Consider the following 22828-nt stretch of genomic DNA (forward strand, 5'->3'; position numbering starts at 1 on the left):
AAAGTAACACCAAGGGTTGCTAGTTTACACACAGAAACACCTGCACTACACACAGTCACTGATAGAATCACACATACAATCATGAGCTGCCACTGAACCTCAGGGCAGGGCACTGGGCTCTTCGCATTTTGTTTAAGACCCTGCCTGCCCCAGGCTTCCTCCACACCATCAAGAGGTCTAGGCTGGATCCAGCCTTAGAGGTACATCTGGAGGTACAGGTGAGGGCCAGAAGCGGGGCCAAGTCTCATCTCCAGAAAGAAATCTGACCACTCAGCTACTAGGATAGGACACATGAGGTATTTTATAATAATAATAAAAATTAAAAAGGGGGGTTTTCCAAAAGTACGGACCATTTCTTCTTCAGATGAATCAGTTTTTAAACCATTTGCAATATTTCCAGAACACAATGCCATTCTTTATTTTATGATTGATGAAAATACCTTTGTTTTCATTTTAAGGGATCTCAGAAGGAAAAAAAAAAAAGTAGCCACATGAAAGAATCCTAAGGTTTCCTTTAGGAAATCTAACTTAAAAAAGCACAGTTAGGGCTGGGGATGTGTTCAGTGGTAGAGCGCCCACCCAGCATGCACAAGGCATTGAATTCGATCCTCAACACCATATAAATGTAAAATAAAGATATTGTGTCCACCTAAAACTGAAAAATAAATATTAAAAAAAAAAAAAAAGGCTGGAATTGTGGCTCAGTGGTAGAGTGCCTGCCTAGCATGTGTCAGGCACTGGGTTCGATTCTCAGCACAACATATAAACAAATAAATAAACAAAGGTCCATCAATAACTAATAAAAATTTTTTTTTTTAAAAAAAGCACATTTAGAGCCAGATACCATGGCACATGCCTATAATCCCAGCATCTCAGGGGCTAAGATAGGAAGATTTCAAGTTCAAAGACAGCTTCAGCAACTTAGAGCCTGTCTCAAAATAAAATTTAAAAAGGGCTGGGGATATAGCTCAGCGGATAGTGCCTGCCAAGCATACATTAGGCCCCAACTTTGATCCCCACTACCACAAATGAATTTTTAAAAAAGCACAGTTAGGAATGGGGATGTAATTCAGTGGTAGAGCTACTGGGTGAAGAGGTTGGGAGTGGGCATAGACAACACACAGCAAGATTAGGAAATGGGCTTAGGAGCCCAAGATATCTCTGTCTCTCTCTCTCTCTCTTTATTTTTTTAAAATCAAGTCTTGCCATTTCTTTTTTTTTTTTAAACTTTTTTTTTTAAGTTGTAGATGGGCACAATACCTTTATTTATTTATATGGTGCTGAGGATCGAACCCAGTGCCTCACGCAAGCGAGACAAGTGCTCTACCACTGAGCCACAATCCTAGCCCGAGTTCAAGATCTCTTAATGTTGCATGTAAAATTTTATAGATTTTTGGAGGGTGGAGAGTTTTATTTTCATAAAACGCTTAAGAGGTCAGCAACCTCCAAAACTCATAAAGTAATGAAAAAGACCCATTCACAAGTAAAGATCTGCTGGGGATGGGGGCACAGGGGAGGATAAGAGGAAAGCGGGGCAGGGATCATGAACTGAAATAGATTTCCATGCATGTGGCTTACTCTTAGAGCACCTGCTTGGCATGCAGGAGGCCCTGGGTTCAATCCCCAGCACCGCAAAAAATAAAACAAGGTTGGAGTTAGGGGTTTTGTACACCAGCACCCTCTACTAATAGCACCTGCCAGGCTACCTGATGCAAATCCCAGGTCTTTGACCCCCAAAGTTCAGTCCTTGGTCAGTGAGCCCCTCGATGGCAGGAATAGTCCTAATAGTTCTGTACCCCAGGGCCCAACACAATGTTTCCTGAAAGAATGAACCACCAATTCCTAAAGAACAGGCAAGTTCAGTTTGCAGCCCCAGAAGGCAGGTGGCTTTCCCTGGGCATCAGACATTGTAGGAAGAAGCCCAAATGTCTCTGTAGCCTTACACCAGAGCCTTAGCCACACTGAAACAGGAGGCAGTTCTATGTGGTTGGATACTCTCTCCTGCATCCTCATATCTGAGACTTCAGGGAAGTCCCTTAACCTCTCTGAGCCTATACCCTTATTGGTTAAATGAAGATGAAAACAAAGACCTCTGAACCTCAGGCCATCATGTGATAACCACATTAGCTGGAAGAAGACCATTGGGATATACAACCTATTCACATGACACAGAGGCACACTCCAGGGACGCAGCCATAGTGGCAAGTCCTTTTGACCAGGAGGGAGAAACCAAATTACTGCACATTCAACCCCTCGGCCAGCAAGACCTCAGCCTTCCAACAAGTACAATGAAAGAATCTGCTGCCAACCACAGAGCCAGCTGCTACCAGGAAGTCCCTCTGCAGCCATTAATGGTGACCCCTGCTCAGGTGCCCTAGGCAGTCCTGCCTGGACAGAGGCCCTCCCTGCACTTGGGTGATCCTCTGAACATGTGCACTAAGCCATCCTGAGCCAAGCTGCCCACTGTCACAATGGAAAGAACCTGCCCATCTCCCCAGCCATGACCCCTGCCCACCTTCACGCCCTCCAGGAGGGCCTGGGGGTCCTCGATGCCTTCGGGGACACACTTCTTGTTCTCTGGGAGGGACTCAAGTTTCTCCACCAGGGCTTTCAGGCCCTTCAGTTCAAATTCGGTGAGGTGGGTCCATTTGGTGGAGACCTCGGTGGCAGGAGAGCCGCTGGGTGTCTTGGGGTAGTCTATGGGCATCGTCGTAGACTTCACGCTGTCCTCTGACTCATTGGACAAGGTCCTTTTGAGGAACTGCATGGCAGGTGCTTTAGGCTTCTTGCCAAGGTTCTCCTGCTCCTCGGAGGGGGTGCTGGTGGGGGAGGCAGGGCCATCGGCTGGCAGCTTGGGCACCTTATCTGCCCCATCCCCCTCCTCCTCCTTCTCCTCCTCCTGGGGCTGCTGCTCACAGGACTCCTCCTCCATGTCCAACCAGGAATCAGATGAGAAGCCGTCTATGCTGGCCTTTCTTGGGGCATCTGCAGGGGTAAGACAGACAATGATCACCAACCCCTGTGGAAGTTCTGGAACTCCTTTCTCTACACCCCCCCGCCCCCACTGTAGAAATCAGCCTTCTCTGAAGATCCTGAGGACCTCCACCTCCCGACTTCCAGAAAGACTGTGGTTAGCTGGACGTAGGTTCACATCCCAACTCTGCTTCTTCCTGGCTATGTGTTGAGAGAGGTTGTTTCACCCCTCTCATCATAACTGGCAATTTATTGAGTGTATAAAAAAGACCATGTGTCATCTGATTCCAATGGTATGAAAAGTCCCTAATGATCCTGGCACAGTGGCACACACCTATAGTCCCAGCCACCTGGGAGGCTGAGATAGGACTACAAATTTAAGGCCAGCCTCAGCCACTTGAAGAGGCCCTAAGCAACTCAGTGAGACCCTGTCTTTAAATAAATACAAAAAAGTGGGTGCAGAGGCTGTAGCTCAGTGTAAAGTGTTTGCCTCGCATGGAGGCACTCGCCTCAATCTTCAGCACCACATAAAAATAAAGATACTGTGTGTTCATCTAAAACTAAATAAATGGGCTGGGGATGTGGCTCAAGCGGTAGCGCGCTCGCCTGGCATGCGTGCGGCCAGGGTTAGATCCTCAGCACCACATACAAACAAAGATGTTGTGTCCGCCGATAACTAAAAAAATAAATATTAAAAAATTAAAAAAATAAAATAAAATAAATAAAACTAAATAATGGCTGGGGATGTGGCTCAGTGGTTAAGTGCCTCTGGGTTTAATCCAGAGTCCCTAATGTATAAATCTCTACAGACAAGAAAGTAGATTAGCTCTTGGTGCAATGGCACACATCTGTTATCCCAGTAACTCGACGGGCTGAGGCAGGAGGATCACAAGTAAGGATCATAACAGCAAGATCCTGTCTCAAAAAAAAAAAAAAATTTTAAATGGTCTGGGGGTGTAGCTCAGTGGTATACTGCTTAACCAGCATGCATGGGGCCCTGGGTTTAATCCCCAGCACTGCAGAAACAAAATGAAGAAGGGAAAAATAATAATAATATAGTAGATTAGTAGTTGCCTAGGGCTGGGGTATAGAAGGAGAGATAAGGAGATGAAAGCTAAATGGCACCGCTTTCTTTTTGGGTGATGAAAATGCTGTAAAACTAATTGTGGTGACAGTTGTTCACACACCTGTGAATCTACTAAAGTCCACTGAACTACACACGTTAAATGGGTAAATCCTATGATATGCGAACCTCATCCCAATACAGCTGTTTTAAAAACACAAGGTGTGGGCTGGGGATGTGGCTCAAGCGGTAGCACGCTCACCTGGAATGCGTGCTGCCCGGGTTCGATCCTCAGCACCACATATAAAAAACAAAGATGTTGTGCCCGCCGATAACTAAAAAATAAATATTAAAATTCTCTCTCTCTCTCTCTACCTCTCTCTACCTCTGTCTCTCTTTAAAAAAAAAAAAAAAAAACACAAGGTGTATGGGACACAAGGTGTATGGGCTGAGGATGTAGCTCACTTGGTAGAGTGCTTGCCTCGAATGCATAAGGCCCTCGGTTCAATCCCCAGCACCACACACACACAAAAAAACTGCAAGGTGTGGACTGAGGGTGTAGCACAGTGCTGCTGTGCTTGCCATCATGCACGCAGTCCTGGGTTTGATCCCCATCCCCACAGGAAGGGGGGGAAAAAGGCAGCTGGGCTCTGTGGCCCACACCTGCAATCCCAGCTACTTGGGAGACGGAAACAGAAGGACTGCAAGTTCCAGGCCAGCCTAGCAATTAGCAAGACCCTGTTTCAAAATAAATAAATAGCTAGGGATGCAGTGGCAGAGCACCATGGATTTAATCCTCAGTCCCAGTACCACACAGAGGAAACTAAATACAAGGCAAAGGTTGAGGATTAATCAAGCTGCACCGAGCCAGCTCCAGCATGCAAGTGTCAGACAATAAACCAGATGCCTCCCTAACTCCTCTCCCTCTCTTTGGCAGAGGCGCCAGAGGGCCAAGGGCAAAACAGTGGCAAGAAAATGTAAACCAAAAGTGGGCACTGATTACCCAAACAGCCTCGGTAGTCCTCTGTGTCTGCTAACAGAACTAGAAATGTTCTTCTATTACCCTAAATATCCAAGCAAGAGAACAGACTCTCTGTTTCCAGGTTTGGAAACTGCCACAAAATCAGAAGTCCTTCCACTCTCCCCAGCCTCTGGACCCCACAGGAGCAGGTAGCTGCTGCAGTCACTGAGGACATCCTGCTATTTCTGGGTTATTTCCCATCTCTCCTGCGCAGCTGGGAGCCCCCAGAAGAGAAGGTTGTGAGGCTTCAGGATTTTCCAACACACCGATATTGCCATCACCTGACTGAACAAGACTCCCAACAGTTCCCACAGACAAAGCTGACATCCCAGGTGGCAAATGAATGCTACCCTGTAATGACCCCAGCAGGAACATTCGTTGCCATTCCATGCCCAGCCTGAACCCCCACAAGTCAGCAAGGATGGGAGCCAAAGAAGCAGAGGAAGAAAGCTTATGGGGGAGCGTGAATGTGCTACACATCAGAGACTGCAGGAGAAATCACGAGACCTTAGGAGAGAGGAACCAATCTCACATCTGAGATGGGATATATGACATCCAGGAAAACCCCTCAGCACTAGCAGCTCAGCAACACAGATGGGAAGAATTGTGCTCTTCCTACATATTGCAGGTCACGGCTCACTGTCACTGCTAGACACAACTCCAGAGCTGGCATCTATGAGTCAAGACTCAAGGATAGGGCTGGGGATATGGCTCAAGTGGTAGCGCGCTCGCCTGGCATGCATGCGGCCCAGGTTCAATCCTCAGCACCACATACAAAGAAAGGTGTTGTGTCCGCCATAAATATTTAAAAATTCTCTCTCTCTCTCTCTCTCTCTCTCTCTCTAAAAAAAAAAAGACTCAAGGATAAGCTGGGTGCGGTGGCACATGCCTTAATCCAGCCATTTGGGAGGCAGAGAGGCAGGAGGACTACAGGTTCGAGGCCAATCTTAGCAACTTAGGGAGATCCTTGTGTCAAAAAATAAAAAGGGCTAGGAATGTAGCTCAATGGTATAGTGCCCTGAGTTCAATCCCCAATACCAAAAAAAAATAAAAATAAAAAAAGATTAAAAAACAGCCATGCAGCAGGGATGATGTCCCTTTAAGTACCAGTGGCCGTGCAGGGCACAGCAGCTGCAGCTCTGAACACTCCCCTGTGCCTCCAAGCTAGCTTCGCCACCACTGCTACAGCACAAAGGCAGCCTGGGTTGTGTGGAAGGCCTGCGCACGGGCCTGCTCAGTTAGAGCAAAACCCAACCCCCAGGGAGTGTCTGTGTGGGGGTGTCAGCTGGTGACCACAGGGGAAGAAAAAGAACCAGGATTCTTTGTTCTGTGGGACAGTCCTGCTTCTGTAACCTGCTGGTGACCTGCTACTCCCCCCATCTGCATAGCTGTAAATTGGAGGTGACAAAGTGACTCCTTGGGGGTCATGGGTTCTTTTTCTTGGCTGCTGTATTCCAGTTGAGAACCTGACAAGGTTGCCTTCCCCTGAGGGACGTCTAGGATTCTGCCCAACACTCTGGCTCAAAAGAATCCCCTGAATCCCAGACTGTCCCCAGTCCCCAATGAAGAGACAACTCTTGCCCCAGCCGTGAGGGCTGTCCGAGGGCTCCGGGGGACACTCACCAACGAGCATGGACTCTCTCTGGTATTCCTGAGTGAGGTAGGACCGCTGGGTCACACAGTACACATATCTCTCCAACACATACCAGCACATCTCATAGTAGAAGGGGTAACGGAACTTGGGCTGCACCTAGAAGCAGAGACCAGGTGGGCACAGGTCAGTTTCTGAGGGCCACGGGGACAGGAGGGAGAGAAGCGGGGGCAGGTTCCACAGGTTGGGGTCACTCTTATCATCTTAGCAAGAGCACAAATGGCAGCAGGGAAAAATGGGGGATGTCACTGGAGGGGAGGGGGGAGGCAGGCGCTGGAAGGGAGGATGCCAGCAGCATGCACCGATGAGGCAGAGGAAGAAGCCTGGGTGAGGGCATCGCTTCAGAGGTCCCCAGGCTGCACGCCCGGGAAGGTGGAGGGCTTGACTTCGTGCTTCTGTGAGATGCAGTCAAACAGAGCTGTCCCCTGCCCTGCTGACAGTGGCTATGGGAATCTGTAGGTGGGAGCCCAGCCTGACCCCAGCTTACAACATACATGGGCTCCTTTGTTCTAGAATGTTCTTGCGCAGACTCTGCTGTCTCTCCCTCCCCATTGAAAGGGAGAAACCCACCCCAAGCCTTACCCATCTGCAGACAGGCTATGGAACACCCTCCTCCTGCACTCTGGGAGGGAGGCTGTGGGGAGAACCAATGAAGATGGGGTGTGGCCTCACCTACCTCCAGGGGCGGGGGCCTCAGGTGTCCACCTCCTGCTCCTCCCCACACCACTTGTGCTGCCCCAGCCTGTATTGCTACCAAGGGCTCCCTGGGGCACAAGTCCCTGGCATGACGCAGACATCCTGACACCAGGGCGCACACACCTGGAAGTCCACATGGAGGCCCCCTTGGATGTTTCTTATGGGGGGAAGTAAAGGTGAGAGAGTGAATGGAATCTAAAAGGTTTGGTTCCCCAGGGGTGGGGGGAATTCCAATGGGTGGCAGTGTGGGATCTGCACAGTGGAAATGGCAGCAGAAGATGGGAAGGAAGCAATACCCTGGCACAGAGAAGCCTTCTGGAAACTGCATCCTGAGTGGGTGAGGGAAGAGCAAGGATATGAAGGGTGGACCCCATCTCTCACGGCAGGGCCCTCTTCTCCAGATACCACACGGGGGTCTTGCTCGACCACGCTTGCCCCTGGCCTGCTCTCTAGCTCTCTTGCCAAGGGTCTGTCTGTGCCAGTCAGAAACCCCCTCACCTCTTTCACCCACCAGGAACTCAGGGAGTTGGAGGTTAAGCAAACACGCTCTGCCAGCCCAGCTCCCCTGGTCCGTCTGCTGACAATACAAGCGCAGCGCTCTACCTCTGGGATGGAGACAAATACAAGCACACCTGCTGTTCTCCAGGCACCCACCTGGAAAAGCTCCCACCTGCCCTCTGCTCCTTGCCCTCGCCTGCTAGCTTAGTTTCTGAGGCCTCCCATTGGGTCCATTTGCACTCCCTGCCTCTGGTGGGTGGTATGCTTTGGAATGAGGTCGTGGCCGTCGCATGCTTTCCAGCTCCTTGGGGAGATGCATGGAGGTGGGATCATAACCTAGCGTTTTCCTTGGCTCCAGCTACTTTCTGAGAAGCCCAGTTTTATTGCTGTGGTATTAATCTTTTTGCACAGTTACTGGATCCATGTCCCCTGGAGATTACAAAAGAGAGGGGCTCTTCAGCATGAAGCAGACCTTGACCACCTGTGACTAAGGGTTTGGGGGGTCTTCAGCTCCTCCCCCCATTGGAATTTTGAAACAAATCACTCAATCCCTCAAATGCAAGCTGAGGAAGACAGGCTCTCACTGGTATATCTTTACTTGACTGGTAAAACTCTGAAGTTCATTTTGACTTTTCAAATTTTTTTGGACATCATCCAAGCCACTGTGCCATGGATGAGCACTGTGATGCCTGAGAATCTTCCTAGATTAGGAAAAAAAAAAAACAGAAACATGGAGGGGCTGTATTTCAGGAGGGGAAGATAAATCTCCCCTCTTTGTTGCTGAACCCAAGGGAAACCAGCTGGGTGAAAATAAATGCTGATGAAGGAATTTGAGGGTTTGTTTTTTGTTTTTTGTTTTTATTTTTTATTTTTTTTTCCAAGAGAGGAGACTGCGCAGAACAAAATTTGCAAAGAATTGACTTACAAACGAGTTGTCGCCTTCCACCCTTCGCCTTCAAAAGGTTTCAGCCACATGCCTGGGAACATTAAACACACGATTGCTCAATATTATTTGGTGACAAACTCGGAGCCTCACCAAACTGAGTTGTTAACTGACCTCAGTCCAAAATGCAGGGCAAGGCAGTCAGAAATGGCATGCACTGCGGGGTGATCGCAAGGTTCAATTTGAGTTCCAAAGGCCCATTCAAGGGGCACCTGGCCTGAGCCCTACTTTGGAGGCCTCAGTCATCTGAGATCTGAATGGCCTTTGGAGATGACAGCCGAGGTGTCTCAGTGCATCTAGAACTCCCAGGTCTCAAGGAGTTGCACAAGTCAAACACAAGGGTGGGTGGAAGTGCCTTAAAATTTGTTTTTCTCCTGGAAAAAAAAAATCAATGGGGGAAAAAAATCCAATGGTGGGGGGGTAGGGAGGGGGAGAGGAAGGGTAAATTATTTGCAATTTCCAAACAGATTTGCTGGCTGCGAGGGAATGGATGTGTTGGCATTACCTTTTCTGGGAAGGCTGCTTTCACTAAAGCCATTAGCAGGGGGAAAAAAAAGATAAGCATAAGAGACGCAGCAGTTTGATGAGTGATCATTTGGACCATCCCTGTCCCTTATTAACCTAACCGGATTTAAAAGCGCATCGTGATCATGACGACATTATCTTAGAAGACCAGCATATCGCATCCATACCAGGACACTTCGTCCATCATTCTTATCTTCAGAGTGGGGAGGGAGTGGAACTCCACCAGACACTAAGGCTGTACCTGACCTGCCACCTTACAGGCAGTGGCACTGCCAGGTGAGGTCACCTACCATCCAGCCCAGAAAAATTACAACAGTGAGAGCAAGACATGACCTCCTGGAGAATCTCAGGGCTTTCCAGCCAGGATGAGGGTCCCCCATCTTCAGCCACAAAGGCAAATTCCTTTTCTAACACAAACCTACATCACAGGCCTTTTAGACTGAGAGTCCTCCAGCCCACCTCCTGCATGTGGTTTCCACAAGCAAAGCCAGGTTTAAGGACTTTTGGAAAAACTACTTTTTATTTATTCATTCCTTTGAGGTGCTGGGGATTGAACCCAGGGCCTTACACATGCTAGGCAAGTGCTCCACCACTGAGCTATATCCCTAGCCTGGGAAAAACTATTTTTAAATGATGATAACCTTCTTAAGGGAGCTCAGGGGGATGCAAAGAATTAAGCTGTAGCGAGCTGACAAGGAGCCCTGGCATTTTATCTGGCTTCCAGGACTCTCTCTGCAGTGCCTTTTGTCTGCCTTGGCTCATAAGACATAAACAATTGAGCCTTGTAGCCAAGCCCCTCTCCAAAGACCAGAAATCAAAGCAGATTAAAAAGCCTGCCGCTGGTTCCAGCCCAGCCTGCCCGTCAGCCAGTCCCCATCCCCCCATCTGGCAACCTGCTCCAAGGAAACCAGATGGGGTGCCCACTCAGAGGACAGGGACAGGGGGTCTTGGGGGAGGGGCCCTGCCACACATCTCAATATGGACACAATATTCCACAAGAGCTAAGCGTGAAGCCTGCCTTCTGCCTTGAGCACCGCCAGTAGGGGAGGGAGGCTGGCTTCTCTGGGAATGATGGGGCCCAGATCCTGAGATACATGCTCAGATTCCCAGGGGAGGGGACGGCTGCCCAGCAAGTTGCCAAAGTCTTTAGAAATCCCAGCCTGACTCTGGATTTCAGGAATTGCCTGGAAAGTCCTGAGCTTGACCTCCGGCTCTAGATTGTTCTGTTTCTATCCACACCTGCTGGTATGCTCACAAATTGGCCTGCTCTTCAGGGCCAAAGAACAGTTGGCCTGAGCCCCAGACAGCACTGACCTAGACTATGAGACACCACTCGGGCCTCAACTGTGCCTTCCCCTGGACAGCCCAGAGTAGCACACTCCAGATCAGGGCTGGGCTGGTCTTTCCAGACCAGGACAGGAGGGTAGGGTGGGTGACAGAGGGGAGAAAGCCCACAAACAAGGGGTTTGCACAGAGTCACAGACCACAGTGTCTGCAGACCTGGGCATCACAGGCAGCAAATACACCAGCTGCAAATGTCCACATGCCCTTGGAGTATGCATGACTGCCCACCAGGGCTTTGGGTCGTCTCCAGAGAACCTCTGGACCAGGCCCCTCCACATCAGGACTATTGAAGGGATCCGGTTCACATAGTGGCTAAGACTTTGACTCAAGGATGTGATTCCATGAAGAAGACCTGGGCCTGAAAAAAAGATCAGGAAGATGGACTTGGCTCAGAGCTGCTCTTTTGTGAGATACTTCTTTAGGGTCCAGGCACATCAATGCCTCTCTGAGGCCAAAAAGAAGTAACTCCAAGGCAAATCCCAAGAAGAAAGGGTACCATCTACCCACACAATGGAGGGTGCTGAGCCCTAAGAAGGAAGGATGCATTGATACACACGACAGTGTAGGGTGACCTTGTAAACACCGTGCCAAGTGAGAGCCAGACACAAAAGAACACATATTGTCCAATTCCATTTATAGCCAATGTCCAGAATAGGCAAATCCATACAGAGAGTTGATTGGGGGCTGTTGGAGCAGAATGGGTGGGATAGGGAGTGACAGCTGATGGGTACGAGGTTTCTTTTTAGGGTGATGAAATGTTCTGGAACTAGCGACGATGGTTACACAACGTTGTAAAGATACTAAAAACCCAGATTTGTGCACTTTGAATGTACACTTTATGGTTATATGAATTATATCTCAAAAGAAACATTGAAATAGCCATGTTAAAAAGAGAGAAAGACAGAAAGAAATGGCCCCTCTTTGCCTCAGGGATCCAGTTTCCAACCCTTGGTCTTGTCTCAGATACCTGGGGACACTTGCTCAAGCCCCAGAATGGGGAAAGCGGATGGTAAGTTCCCAGCCACCAGAGATCTGTAGGGAAAACTCAAGGAACACAGGACACACATGGACCCTTGGTCTTGGGGCATGGGTTGGGGAGACCCGATATAAGAGAAATTGTCACTGTCAAAGGCAGAGGAAAGCCTTGGCCTCAAAGACCTTGAAATGTCCCCAGTAGGCACTGAGACTAGCTCAGAGAGGGGACCTGGGGGAATTCAGGCTTCCTCTCCATCAGATTTCAGGTCCCCAGGGAGAAGGCATAGCCAATAATACCTGAACTTGGACCAGGGTAGACCCTCTTTCCAAGGCCTCCAAACATCAGCAACAATAAGATCCCCCAGCCCCTCACACCCCTTCCTCACAGGAGAAGAAAAGGGCTAAGTTCCTGATCTCTTATGTTGTTTTCTCAAGAGACACTTCCTCTTCCACAAGGAGGCTTGGCTACCTTATGTCTGGAGATGATCAAAAAACTTGAGGGACTCTTTGGGGATACCCTCCCCTCCACCCTGTAAGACTACAACCCAGGCCTGGCTCAAGACAGGGAGTAAGAGGGAAAGGGGGACTGCAGAGGACTTCATAATGGTTGGCACCACCACCACCCCCCCCAGGAGAGAAGGAAGGCTCCTTACCCGGGTTCTGTCCTCAATCTCGTAGATCCGCAGCTGCATGGGCACGTTGAAGCTATGCAGGATGTTCCCACCGAAGACCAGGGAGTCTACGGGGGTGTAGACTGCGTGGATCCAACCTGGGGTGCAGAGGGTAAAGGAAGATGAGCCTCCAGTCCCCTGGGGACTCCTCTCCGCACAAGGCCTGAGGGAGGGAAAGATGGCACTCAGGAGGGCCTGGGGGTGCCGCGGGTGTGTGCCTAGGGCTGGGAGAATTCCAATACAGGGGGATAGTTGGTGTAGAAAGCCAAGACTCCTGGTTAGCTTAGAGGAACTGGGCTGGCAGCCACAGTGGCCCCTGGCTACTTCTAGTCAGGTATTAGAAGCTGCAGACCAAGCCCGACCTGGAGGACCCTGAGGGCCAAGTCTTTCTCCTGGGACCCCACTATGGCAGCCGACAGAGAATCAGGCCCTGTTCCCAGCTTCCACGCTGGCTAGGCAGCTGGAAACACCCCTCCCAGGCTGCACATCTGTCCCGAGCCTTTTTCTCATCATTGCCACAAGCACCAGGACAGCTCAGAGCCACAACAAAGGAGTGATATCTTGCCAGAGAGGCAGGACCCAGACACTTTCCTCTGCAGAGTACACCTTGTCATTGAATCCTCCAGGCATGTTTCCAAGTGGCCTCCTTCACCACACGATGCCTGCTCCCCATCTCAGCTCTGCTTCTACTCGGCCCCCAAGGCTAAGCGGCCTAACAGGTCTCTTTCCTGCAGACTGCAGCTTCAACAGCATGGGCCCTGGCTGTTCATCTCCCTGGGATCCCAGGCCACAGCCCCACAGTCACCACAGTAAGGATACTGAAATACTCACTTGTGCCAGGCACAGCCTCAAGGCTTTCCAGACCTTTCCTCGGCTCATTAATTCTCCCAGAAGCCCTCTCAAGAACGTGTATTCAACCCGAATACACGAAGAAACCAAGGCACAGAAAAGTCAAGTCACCATGGGGATTTTGAACCCAGGCAGTCAGCCTCTGCTTAATCCCGCTAGGGACAAAGAAAGATGCAGAATTCATCCAACAGCCACCCCTCAGTTCAGGCTGGCCATCCTGCCAAGTGCCTGAGAGACCAACACAGCTCCTGGTTGCCAGACAGAGGCAAAGTGAGGGGCTAGAGAGCTTTGCATCGAGTCCAATTCACAGATGCCGAAACTGAGGTTCAGAGGAGGCCAGCCACTCGCTGAGCAAAGTCGCAGCTGACAAGAGAAGCAGCTCCCTTTTTAGCTGGGAAGTCCCACGGGATAGGCATGGAAACACACAGGAGAGGCAAAAGGAGAAACACGGTGAGAAATAAGAGACAGAGGCAGAGACAAGAGCAGACAGAGTCAGAACAAGCCCCGGTGGGAAACGGAGGTCAGTCGGGGGGGAGGGGGCAAGTGGGCAAGGGCAGCAGCCATCCAAGACTCTTCTCCCATCCATCTGTGTGCCTAATTCTGTTTCTTTTTTGGTTTTGTTAGGTTTGTTTGCTTTTGCAGTGCTGGGAATCAAACTCAGGGCCTCGCACTTGCTAGGCAAGCGCTGTACCACTGAGCTGCACCCCCAAACCCTATGTGCCTAAGTCTTTTACTCAAAGGAAAATGACAGGGAGAGACCCAATCCGCCTCTCCCCACAAGCCCAAGCAGTTGAGTCGCTCCCCTGTGAGCTATGACATGCCAGCCCTGAGTCATAGGCGGCCACCGCTGCTAGGAGCAGAGCCACCACCTGGGAAGAGCATAGGGAGGCTAAGACCTCAGTTGGACACTCGGCTGCTGGCCCTTCCTACCAGGGCAGACCTGGTGGTCCTCAGGGGAGAGCAAGGGAAAGATGGTATAGGAGACAGCCACCCCTAGGCGCAGGAACAAAGGCTTCCCTTTACCAGCCCCGCTCTGCCTTTCACTCCCAGGTTCGGGCTTGGCCATCAAACACAGCTGCTCCGTGGGCCAGGTGTGCCACTGCAAGCCACCTGGGCCCTCACACCCTCTGTGCAGAAAGACAAAGGCTGTGCCTCTGAAAGGCCTTGGCTCCCACAGTTCTTCAGTCTCCAGCCTCTGCTGCCTGCCGGCTGCTCTTCCTAGTCTCACGCTTCCTCCCTTGCCCACCTCCCTCCCTCCACAAAGCCCAACCCAGTGGCCAGTGTTCCAGGCTGCCCCCAGCCCTGATCACTGTGTGACAAGAGCATGCAACTGCCCCCTCTCCTGGCCTCAGTGTCCCTGCCTGACAAGAAGGAGAGCACTCCCTTCCTGGTGGAGAACTCACTGTGTAGGGAACGTATCACTGATTGTGATGTTCTTGCCAATCACGAGGGTCTGGGAAAGGCTGGCACGCATGGAAATCTGTATTAATCAGCCTCGGACTCTCCCTGTTCTCCTGGCAGGTGGAGCCGCAGACGCACCTGGCTTATATCCATGAGCCCGATGTGTGAGCAAAGAGGGAAACAGACGGGAGTTGCCACTGCAGGAAGGGAGGAGGGAATCTGCACACCCCAACATTTGAGGGATTCTGGAAGCTTCTTCTGACCCCAGGGCTCCCTGGTAGGTCAGGTGGCCTGCCCTGGATTACAGTGGCTGCTGAATCCCTCCCCCGCCTGCTCACATCTGCCTCACTGCCCAAACGCTGGCCTCAGGAAGAACCCGGGAGGAGAAACCACAGCCGTCATGAGCCCCATCCATGCCCACCCTCCCAACGGCAGCCCGCTCGTGACAATGCTCCAGGAAGTCTGAGAGCAGGTGTCCCGGGCTGGTGCCTGGACAGGGGAGGCTGGCATCTGCCATTGGTTTTCAGTCCAGAGTCATCAGCAATATGATGGCAATAAACAGAGGCTATTCAGGCCAAGTGACAAGGGACAGATGCACTCATGGAAGGAGAGCAGCAATCCACAAAACCCACTGCCAGGCTGATCTCTAGGACCTGAGGGGGCCAAGAAGAACAGTGAAGGCATAAGGAGTCTCATCCACAATGGATATTTCAGATTCAGAATCAAAAGCCGCCTCCGTACAGCTGCCTCTTCCGGTGGAGGTACTTCACACAGAGGCCCATGACCCACAGAGGCCCATGACCCACAGAGGCCCATGACTCACCGGGGCCCTGGCATCACTCCTGAGCACTGATGAGCATCCTGTCTGTGTAGGGTCAGGCCCTGGGTGGGCCCTGGGGCTGCCAACATGAAGTGAGGACCTCGTAGCTGGTAGCAGGAACCCAAACTGGCACACCACGGACTGTATCAGATCCAGGGACGTGTTTAGTTTGATTCAACTCATGTTACAAAATGGAGAAATTTCATGATACAAGGGGTCAAATGGCTTCTCAGTCACCTGTCAACAGTCTTCCTCTCCCAGGCAGCTCTCCAGGACTGTCCAGGAATGAGGCTTGAAGAACGAACAGCCCTGACCACAGCCCCTCAGACACAAGCCAAAAAGTTCAATCACATCTCACAAAAAACACTGCACCATTTAAAATCTTCCTAACTCATCAGCGTCCCATGGGCTTTCAGAGAACTGAAGAGGACTTACTCAAGGACAGATGGGGGTGGGGGGGGGAATTGGGGGTAGCACGAGGTGAGACACTTACCTAAAGTCACACCAGGGGACAGAACACCCAGGTCAGAAGCAGGAAATGCCCAAATTAGATTCTCCAGTAAGGAAAAGCTCAGGAGGCTGCCAACCCTTCCTGGAATCCCCAAAGCTCCCTCTCCACCCGAAGCCACAACCAACTACCCCAAATCTCAGATGTGGGTGTGTCATGGCTCACAGGGTGTGGACACCAGAGAAAATCTGAAGTCCCCAGAGGAGCCAAAACATTCGTCTATGTCCTGTGGGTCTTTTGGTTTTCACTGGTTGGCAACAGAATGAGAAAACTAAAGATGGCATAGATTTTCATACACACAAAACTACCAGAATTAAAGTACCATCCCTTATTCTCTAGTTTCTTCCTGTCATCCATGCTTATCCACACCTTCTGCATCTATACTTTCAACCAACTGCAGATCAAAAATATCCAAACAAATTGCATCTGTACTGAACCTACACAGACAAGGTTTTCCTTGTCATTATCCCTTAAACAATACCGCATAGCAACTGTTGGCACAGCGTTGACCCTGCTCTGGGTACCGTCAGTCATCTGGAGACAGAGCTTGGTATCCACCCAGAGTACTGGAACCAACCACCAGGGATGTCAAGGTGGGGCTGCATGTCACCTGCTTTACTGCAAGAATGGTCATGAAACAGCAGGATTACACAAGTAGGTTTTTTGCTCTTGGTTTTGTTGGGTTTTGCAGTGCTGGGGATTGTGCACTTTAGACAGGTGCTCTACCACAGAGCTACAGCCCTCGTGTTTTTAATTTCATGTCCATCTTTAGCAAAATTGTAATTCTATATAAGATCCCAACTTTTTTTTTTTTAAATTCATTGGTCCAACAAATGATGCCTGGGAACCACCAATTTATGTTGTTACCACCCCTGTCACACCACCACCAGGAGGCAGGTGGTAAATTCCAATGGTCTCTTATCTTCCTTTCTCTCACTTTCATTCTTCTTCTTCTTCTTCTTTTTTTCCTTGTACCAGAGATTGAACTCAAGGGTGCTTAACCAATGAACTATATCCTCAACTCTTTTTATTTATTTTTTTTATTTCTGAGACAAAGTCTCACTTAATTGCTTAGGGCCTTGCTATGTCTTTGCTGGGGTCTAACCCCTGCTTGCTGGGGTTCAAATCCACATCTCTTCCAGCCCTCAAGACAGTTATATACCTTCTGTGGCTGTGATGCTGCTTCCCAGGACCTTCCCCAACGAGTGGAAGTCACCAGTCAACAGAATGACCAGCCCCCTCCCAGTTCTGCACAGGGCCCAGAGCTGAGGGAACAGGGATGAGAGGGATCTCGAGGGTCCCAGAGTTCAGTCCCAGGACACCACTCCCTCTGTAGAGATGCAATAGTTGAGGCACAGAGATAGAAAGGTCACGGAGGGTGACCAGGGCTGTGTGTGTCCCCCACACACCCCACAACACCTGCATGGGCTGGAGCACACTCCAGGACCCACCTCCTGCCCAAGGTTCCACGCTACTCTGCAGGGTCCACATACCTGCTGCCCACCAAGTGCTATCCCTTCTGTCTCAAGCAGGGGCCTGGGACCACGGTAACAGAGTCACCCCCACTGAACCCTGCTACCCCCAATTCCCACATTTTCCTAATAGGGCAGTCTCTACCTTCTGCCCAATCTGCTAAAAGAGCTCTGATGTGCAGGCCCTTCCTCCACTGTGAGAACTACTGCCACAACCACAGCCCTCCTGCTCCACGGCCAGACCCAAGGTCAATGATCAACAATCTAAGTATAGCCAGCTTGTCCATTCAATGGATCTCCATGGTCTCAAGGATACCCTTATCCTCTGGTACACGCTTCCACCCAGTGGCAGTTCCCCTAATCTTCTTAAGACACCAATAGCTAGTTTCTACTTGTATATCTTCAATGGCGGGGACCTCACTACCTACCCACAGAGCAAGTCATCCCAGCACCACCTTCTTCCAGGAGACAATCCTTCACCTGGCTAACTATAGTTACCACACATCTGTTTCTCAGATTAAAAAAAAATAGTCCCTCCTTCTCATTTTACCTGATGTGGTTTCTGGATTCCTTTCTCTTAATATTAACCTCCCCTCCAAAGTATAATGACCAAGAGGTACACAACCTCCCACATGTGGCCTGACTCCTTCACTCTATGCATAGTTGGACTGTAACCTATCTCAACCTGGATAGAATGCTTCTGTTAATGCAGCCCAAGACCTAGAACATGACTCCTAGGTCTTCAGTCACATCCACTAGTGACTCAGCCTATAATCAGCCAAAAGCCTTCAGTCCATCTCCAAAGAACGGCAGGCAGGTAGATCTCAGTTTATTCAGTCCTCACAACCACCCTGAAGCCCTACTCCCATTCCGCAGATGGGAGCAGAGGCCTAGAGAGGCAGTCACAGCTCATAAGCAACACAGCCACAATTTCAACTGACACTATTCACTGCACTTCCCCAGAACTTGCATCCCAAATATCTGGGGTGCACTCACCACGGCACCTAAAGGGTCGCTGTCATCATCTCACACAGAAATCTCCCGAGGAAGTCCCAGGGAAAACATGAAGAGTTCCCCCAAGGCAGGGCCTGAGGCCTTCTCAAGGACAGACATTCTAGCCCACAGGCACAGACATGTAGGTTACATCTTTCCCAGCACCTGAAGCCCACCACCCTCGGGAACTACACGCTACACAGCCAATCAAACCTGCCAGGCTCGGACAAGCTTTCCCTCGGCCTCAAACCCTGTTGAGGCCACTGGGCTGCAGAACCTGGCTCTGAAAGCTGGGGGAGCCAGTGGCAGACCAGAGCCCAGGGCCAGCCACGCCAGAACCTACCGGAAGGGATGAAAAACGTGTAGCCCTGCTTCAGCTCAATTCTTTGGCATCGTTCCACACGGTCTCCCAGGAAGATGTCGCTCTGTTTGCCTGACAGCACCCACTCCTCATACAGCGCCAAGTTGTGCAGGGTTGGTGGGATCAGCCAAAAGATCTTGGGAGGAAAAGATGTCATCAGCCAGTCTCCGATCTCTTCCAGGCCCTGACACAATCCAGGCAGCCTCACCTGCCTGGGCGGGGGGGGGGGGGGGGGGGGCAAGAAGGGGAGAGGCTACATCCCCCAAGCCCCTGGGTCCCCTCCAAGATCAGGTCTAAAGGGCCTCTGAGGAAGCAGGGAGGACTCAGATCAGCTTTAGGGCATCTCCATTCCCGGTGAAATGCCAGGAGAGGAATACTGTCTGTGCTGAGGGCGTAGGGGCACATCCTCTTGAGCCACAGAGAATGGGAGGTGGGGGAAGGAGAGGAAGGGAATTTCCTAAGTTGTATGATAAAATGGCCCAATAAATAAACCCAGCTTGCTCTCACTTTGGAGGAGAAAAAAACATCTGGAATCAAGTGGGTTGACTTCCTCCCAGACTCTCTTCCAACATGTTCTCTCAAAACAAATGCACATGCTGACCCAGACGAGCAGGGAGGCACACGGGCATTCTCCAGAGGCACCCACGTCCGTGCAGGGCCACCTACATCCGTACATGGACACCTATATCCGCACTTGGACACACACACAGAAGAGACCCATTGGGAGCACCCTGAACGCACACCCCCCCTCCCTGCTCAGGTGGTGTAAAGCATTTTTGGAGGCAAGTGCTGCTGGCACTAGACTCTGAAGTTGAAAGATCCCTGGGCTGGAGCTTATTGGAAGTCAAGCTCAGCTCCAAACTGGCTGAAGGTGCTCAGGACACTGAACTGGGCAAGTAGGAGGGAATGGATAACCCGACATTATGCCAAACAGCTGGTAGCATTGACCTTGCCCTCCAGAAGGAGGCAGAGAGTCCACAGATGGTCCTAGGAGATGGAGTGGCCCTGAAAGTACTCACGGGGCAGGGTTGGCTAGAGGAAAGGTGCAAAAGGAAGGGGACAGGTAAGTGAGCCCTCTGTGCTCAAAGAGTGAGAGACACACAGACAATTGGAGAATCATTGGAACTCACCTTCCCACCCCGGAAAACATGGTACCACACGGAAGTGCCTCCAAAGTCAATGTGGAAATCAGTGAAACAGCCCTTCACGCTCATCAGACAATACCTGCAGCACAGAAGAGGGGAGGGGACAGGAGTTTAATGCAGTCGCAGGAGGTGGGCAACCCTTCAGAGCTGTCTGACCTGGTGCCTTTTATACATGCTGATGCTGGGAAATTTCCTTTCCTTTTTTTAAAATTCAAATCTACATGGGAGTTCCCCCAGAGGGGATGCCCCTGTGATCAGGTGACAAACCTCAACCATAGGCCACCAAACCCCAAGACTGGGAATGGCATTATTTTTTTTAAGGGGGATTGGTACTGGGGATTGAACTCAGGGGCACTCAACCACTGAGCCACATCCCCAGCACTTTCTTGTAATTTTACTTAGAGACAGGGTCTGAGGATGACATTTTTGTTGTCAGGTTTCTGAGAGTGGTGGCTACCCATAGACTCCTTCGTTGTCAGTATCCACCTCTGCCCCACCCACAACCAACTACGAGGCTTTCTCTCTGCTCCTTCACAGCTCTGATACCCACAGTTCTCCCAATCTGCCAGCCCCTCCATAGCAGCTGGGCCCCCTGGAATTCAGTTGTAAACCACCTGCATAGCTTGCCAATTACTAGTTCCCATTCATCTCACTCACTTGACCAGTGGGCCAGCCCCAAGTGACACAGGGCACTGAGAGAAATGAACAAGAATGCATAAGACCCTGTGGATGGAGCAAGGCACAGACAGGGACAGCGACGTGGCAAGAGGATCTGCAACTCCAAGTAAGCAATGCAGCTAGAAGCCAAGAGGGACAGGCCATGAAGGCCCACACAGTGTGATACCACCTATGAAATGTCCTAAGTAGGCAAATCCACAGAGGCAGCAGATAGATGGGTGGGGGCCAGGGGCTGGGGTGGGCAGAAGGGGAACAACACTAATGAGTGCAGGGGTTCACACTGGTTCTAAAATTGATTGTGGTTGCACAACTCTGTGAACACACTGAAATCACTGGACAGCACACTTTTCACGGGTGAATGGTATGGGAATTTTATCTCAATAAAGCCGTTTAGAAAAAAAAAGAAAGTAAAGAGATTTAACAGAAGCTCCTGGGGGTGTTGGCTAGGCAGGGAGGGGGAGAGGAGCTGGACCTCCAGGCTGGGGTGGAGGGCGTATGCTGGGGGGAAGAAGGACCGCCAGAGGCTGCCCTCCCTCCCGAGCCCCAGGGAAAGCCAGAGTCCACCCTTCCTGACAGGATCACACCGGTCCCTCTCCTCTGCCGTCATGCTGCCTTCCTAGGGGAGGACAGAGCTTGAGGAGGGGGTACAGAACAGGGTTCCAAGTCCAGGCCTGGAGGACAACAGTGCCAGGGCCCCCCACCACCACTCACCCCTTCCCACAAGAGCCCTGGATGGCACAGATGGGGGCAGCCTCCCCTCCGCTCATGCCCATGCACCTTGGCACCTCCAGAGGCCCGCGCACACGCTTACCCCACTGACCTCTTTTCCCTGCTGCACTTTGCTTTTCATGGTTTGGGGACGAGGGGAGGAATGGGGCGGGGACAGGCTGGGAGGAGCCAGCAGCAAGCCCGAGTGGAGAGAATGGGGGGCATGGGGCTGGGCTGGTTAGCAGGCGGTAGGGCTGGGCCCCTCCTGCTGGCTGCCTTGTGCACCTTGCGTTCAGGTGGACCTGGGGCTCGGCAGTATGCAGGCGGCGTGCCCCGCGTCCCTCCTCCGGATAGGCTGGAAGGAGCCTTAACCATGTGTCTGCAGGAGGCTGACAAATCAGAAGGCCTTCCCGTACATCAGAGCCCCGCTGCCTAGCAACCCCATCGGAGGGGTGTAGTTGACAGCCCAGGACGCAGGCTGTCACGAAGCTGGCACTAGGGCTGCTGAAGTCCTCACTCTGGGTTCCACGCCCTCCCGCCTGTCCGCCCTGGGCCAGGCACGTCCCCAGACTGAAGGCCTCTGAGAGCCTCTTCTCTCCAAGGAATGGGGGGTCCTGAAGCCCTCACTCACCCCACCCCCACGGACACCACCGGCCTCTTCTAAGCACCACTTCAAAATATTAGTCCTCATTTCCCTAAAACCACCTCTTCAGCTAGGTTTGGTTTTTCCTTTTCTTTTTTTAATCTAACCTTGGTTTCCACCCCCTCCAGGCCTCAGCTGAACACAGTTTAGAGAAAACAATTTAAGTGTGTGCAGGGTGGAGCCGGGAACCTTCGAGCTGCCTTCCGACTGCAGCTAGAACCCACCAGGGGTGCCCACAGTAGAGGACAGGAAGGGTGCTTGGCTCCCCAGCTCCGAGCCCCATGACTGCCTGGCCCCAAATCCTCACCCAGACTCAGCTCAACCTCGGCCCCCAGCCCTAACCTCCACAGCACGTGGAAAATGGGGATTCCTGACTGCTGTGTGCAGGGAAAGTTATCCAAGTTGAGTCTGTGACTGATCTGCCTTCAGGGTCACCCTCCAGCATAAGCGGAGGCCCCTTGGGGCCAGGGGAGGCCACTTCCAGACCAGCCTCTCCTGAAGTGGCCCCTCCTCCCGATGTCCCTCATTTCCTGGCAGCCAGCCCTGGGCTGCCCCTCCCACCCTGTGATTGCGAGCCTTAGAACAGCCAGAGTGGCTGTGACAGGGTGGTTTTGCCCTGGCCCCTACAGGCCACCCCAGACTCCCGCCTGCACCGACTTGGGGCTCCCCGCTCGCTCCTGCTCGCTCTGGCGTGACGCCTTTGCACTGACCTCTACAGCTTCCTCTTCCCAAGCACACCGCAGTCACATGGGCACCCCGGCTTGGTGCCACGGCCGCTGAGCTCTCCCCGCCGCCCGCCCGCCAGCCCGGCTTCCGCAACAGTCTCGGGGGCCCCCTGCCCGGACAACCTCCCACCAGAACGCCCCTGCCCAGGTGGCTTCCGTGCAGGA

The 22828-nt window shown here is 51.6% G+C and overlaps 1 protein-coding gene across 4 annotated transcripts in view; it reads right to left on the minus strand.

Moving 5' to 3' along the window:
• Nucleotides 1-22828, minus strand: part of Kdm2b (lysine demethylase 2B) — a 120705-nt gene that overhangs the window by 59597 nt on the left and 38280 nt on the right. For all 4 annotated transcript variants that reach the window (XM_076848617.2, XM_076848692.2, XM_076848757.2 and 1 more), the window contains 5 exons: nucleotides 19895-19988; nucleotides 18747-18900; nucleotides 12343-12458; nucleotides 6681-6807; nucleotides 2516-2985 (listed from right to left, as the gene is read on the minus strand). In XM_076848617.2, coding sequence (XP_076704732.1) covers nucleotides 2516-2985; nucleotides 6681-6807; nucleotides 12343-12458; nucleotides 18747-18900; nucleotides 19895-19988 — 961 coding nt within the window. The remainder of the gene's footprint in view (nucleotides 1-2515; nucleotides 2986-6680; nucleotides 6808-12342; nucleotides 12459-18746; nucleotides 18901-19894; nucleotides 19989-22828) is intronic.

This window comes from Callospermophilus lateralis, chromosome 1 (genome assembly GCF_048772815.1).
Source record: "Callospermophilus lateralis isolate mCalLat2 chromosome 1, mCalLat2.hap1, whole genome shotgun sequence".
Taxonomy (NCBI): Eukaryota; Metazoa; Chordata; class Mammalia; order Rodentia; family Sciuridae; genus Callospermophilus; species Callospermophilus lateralis.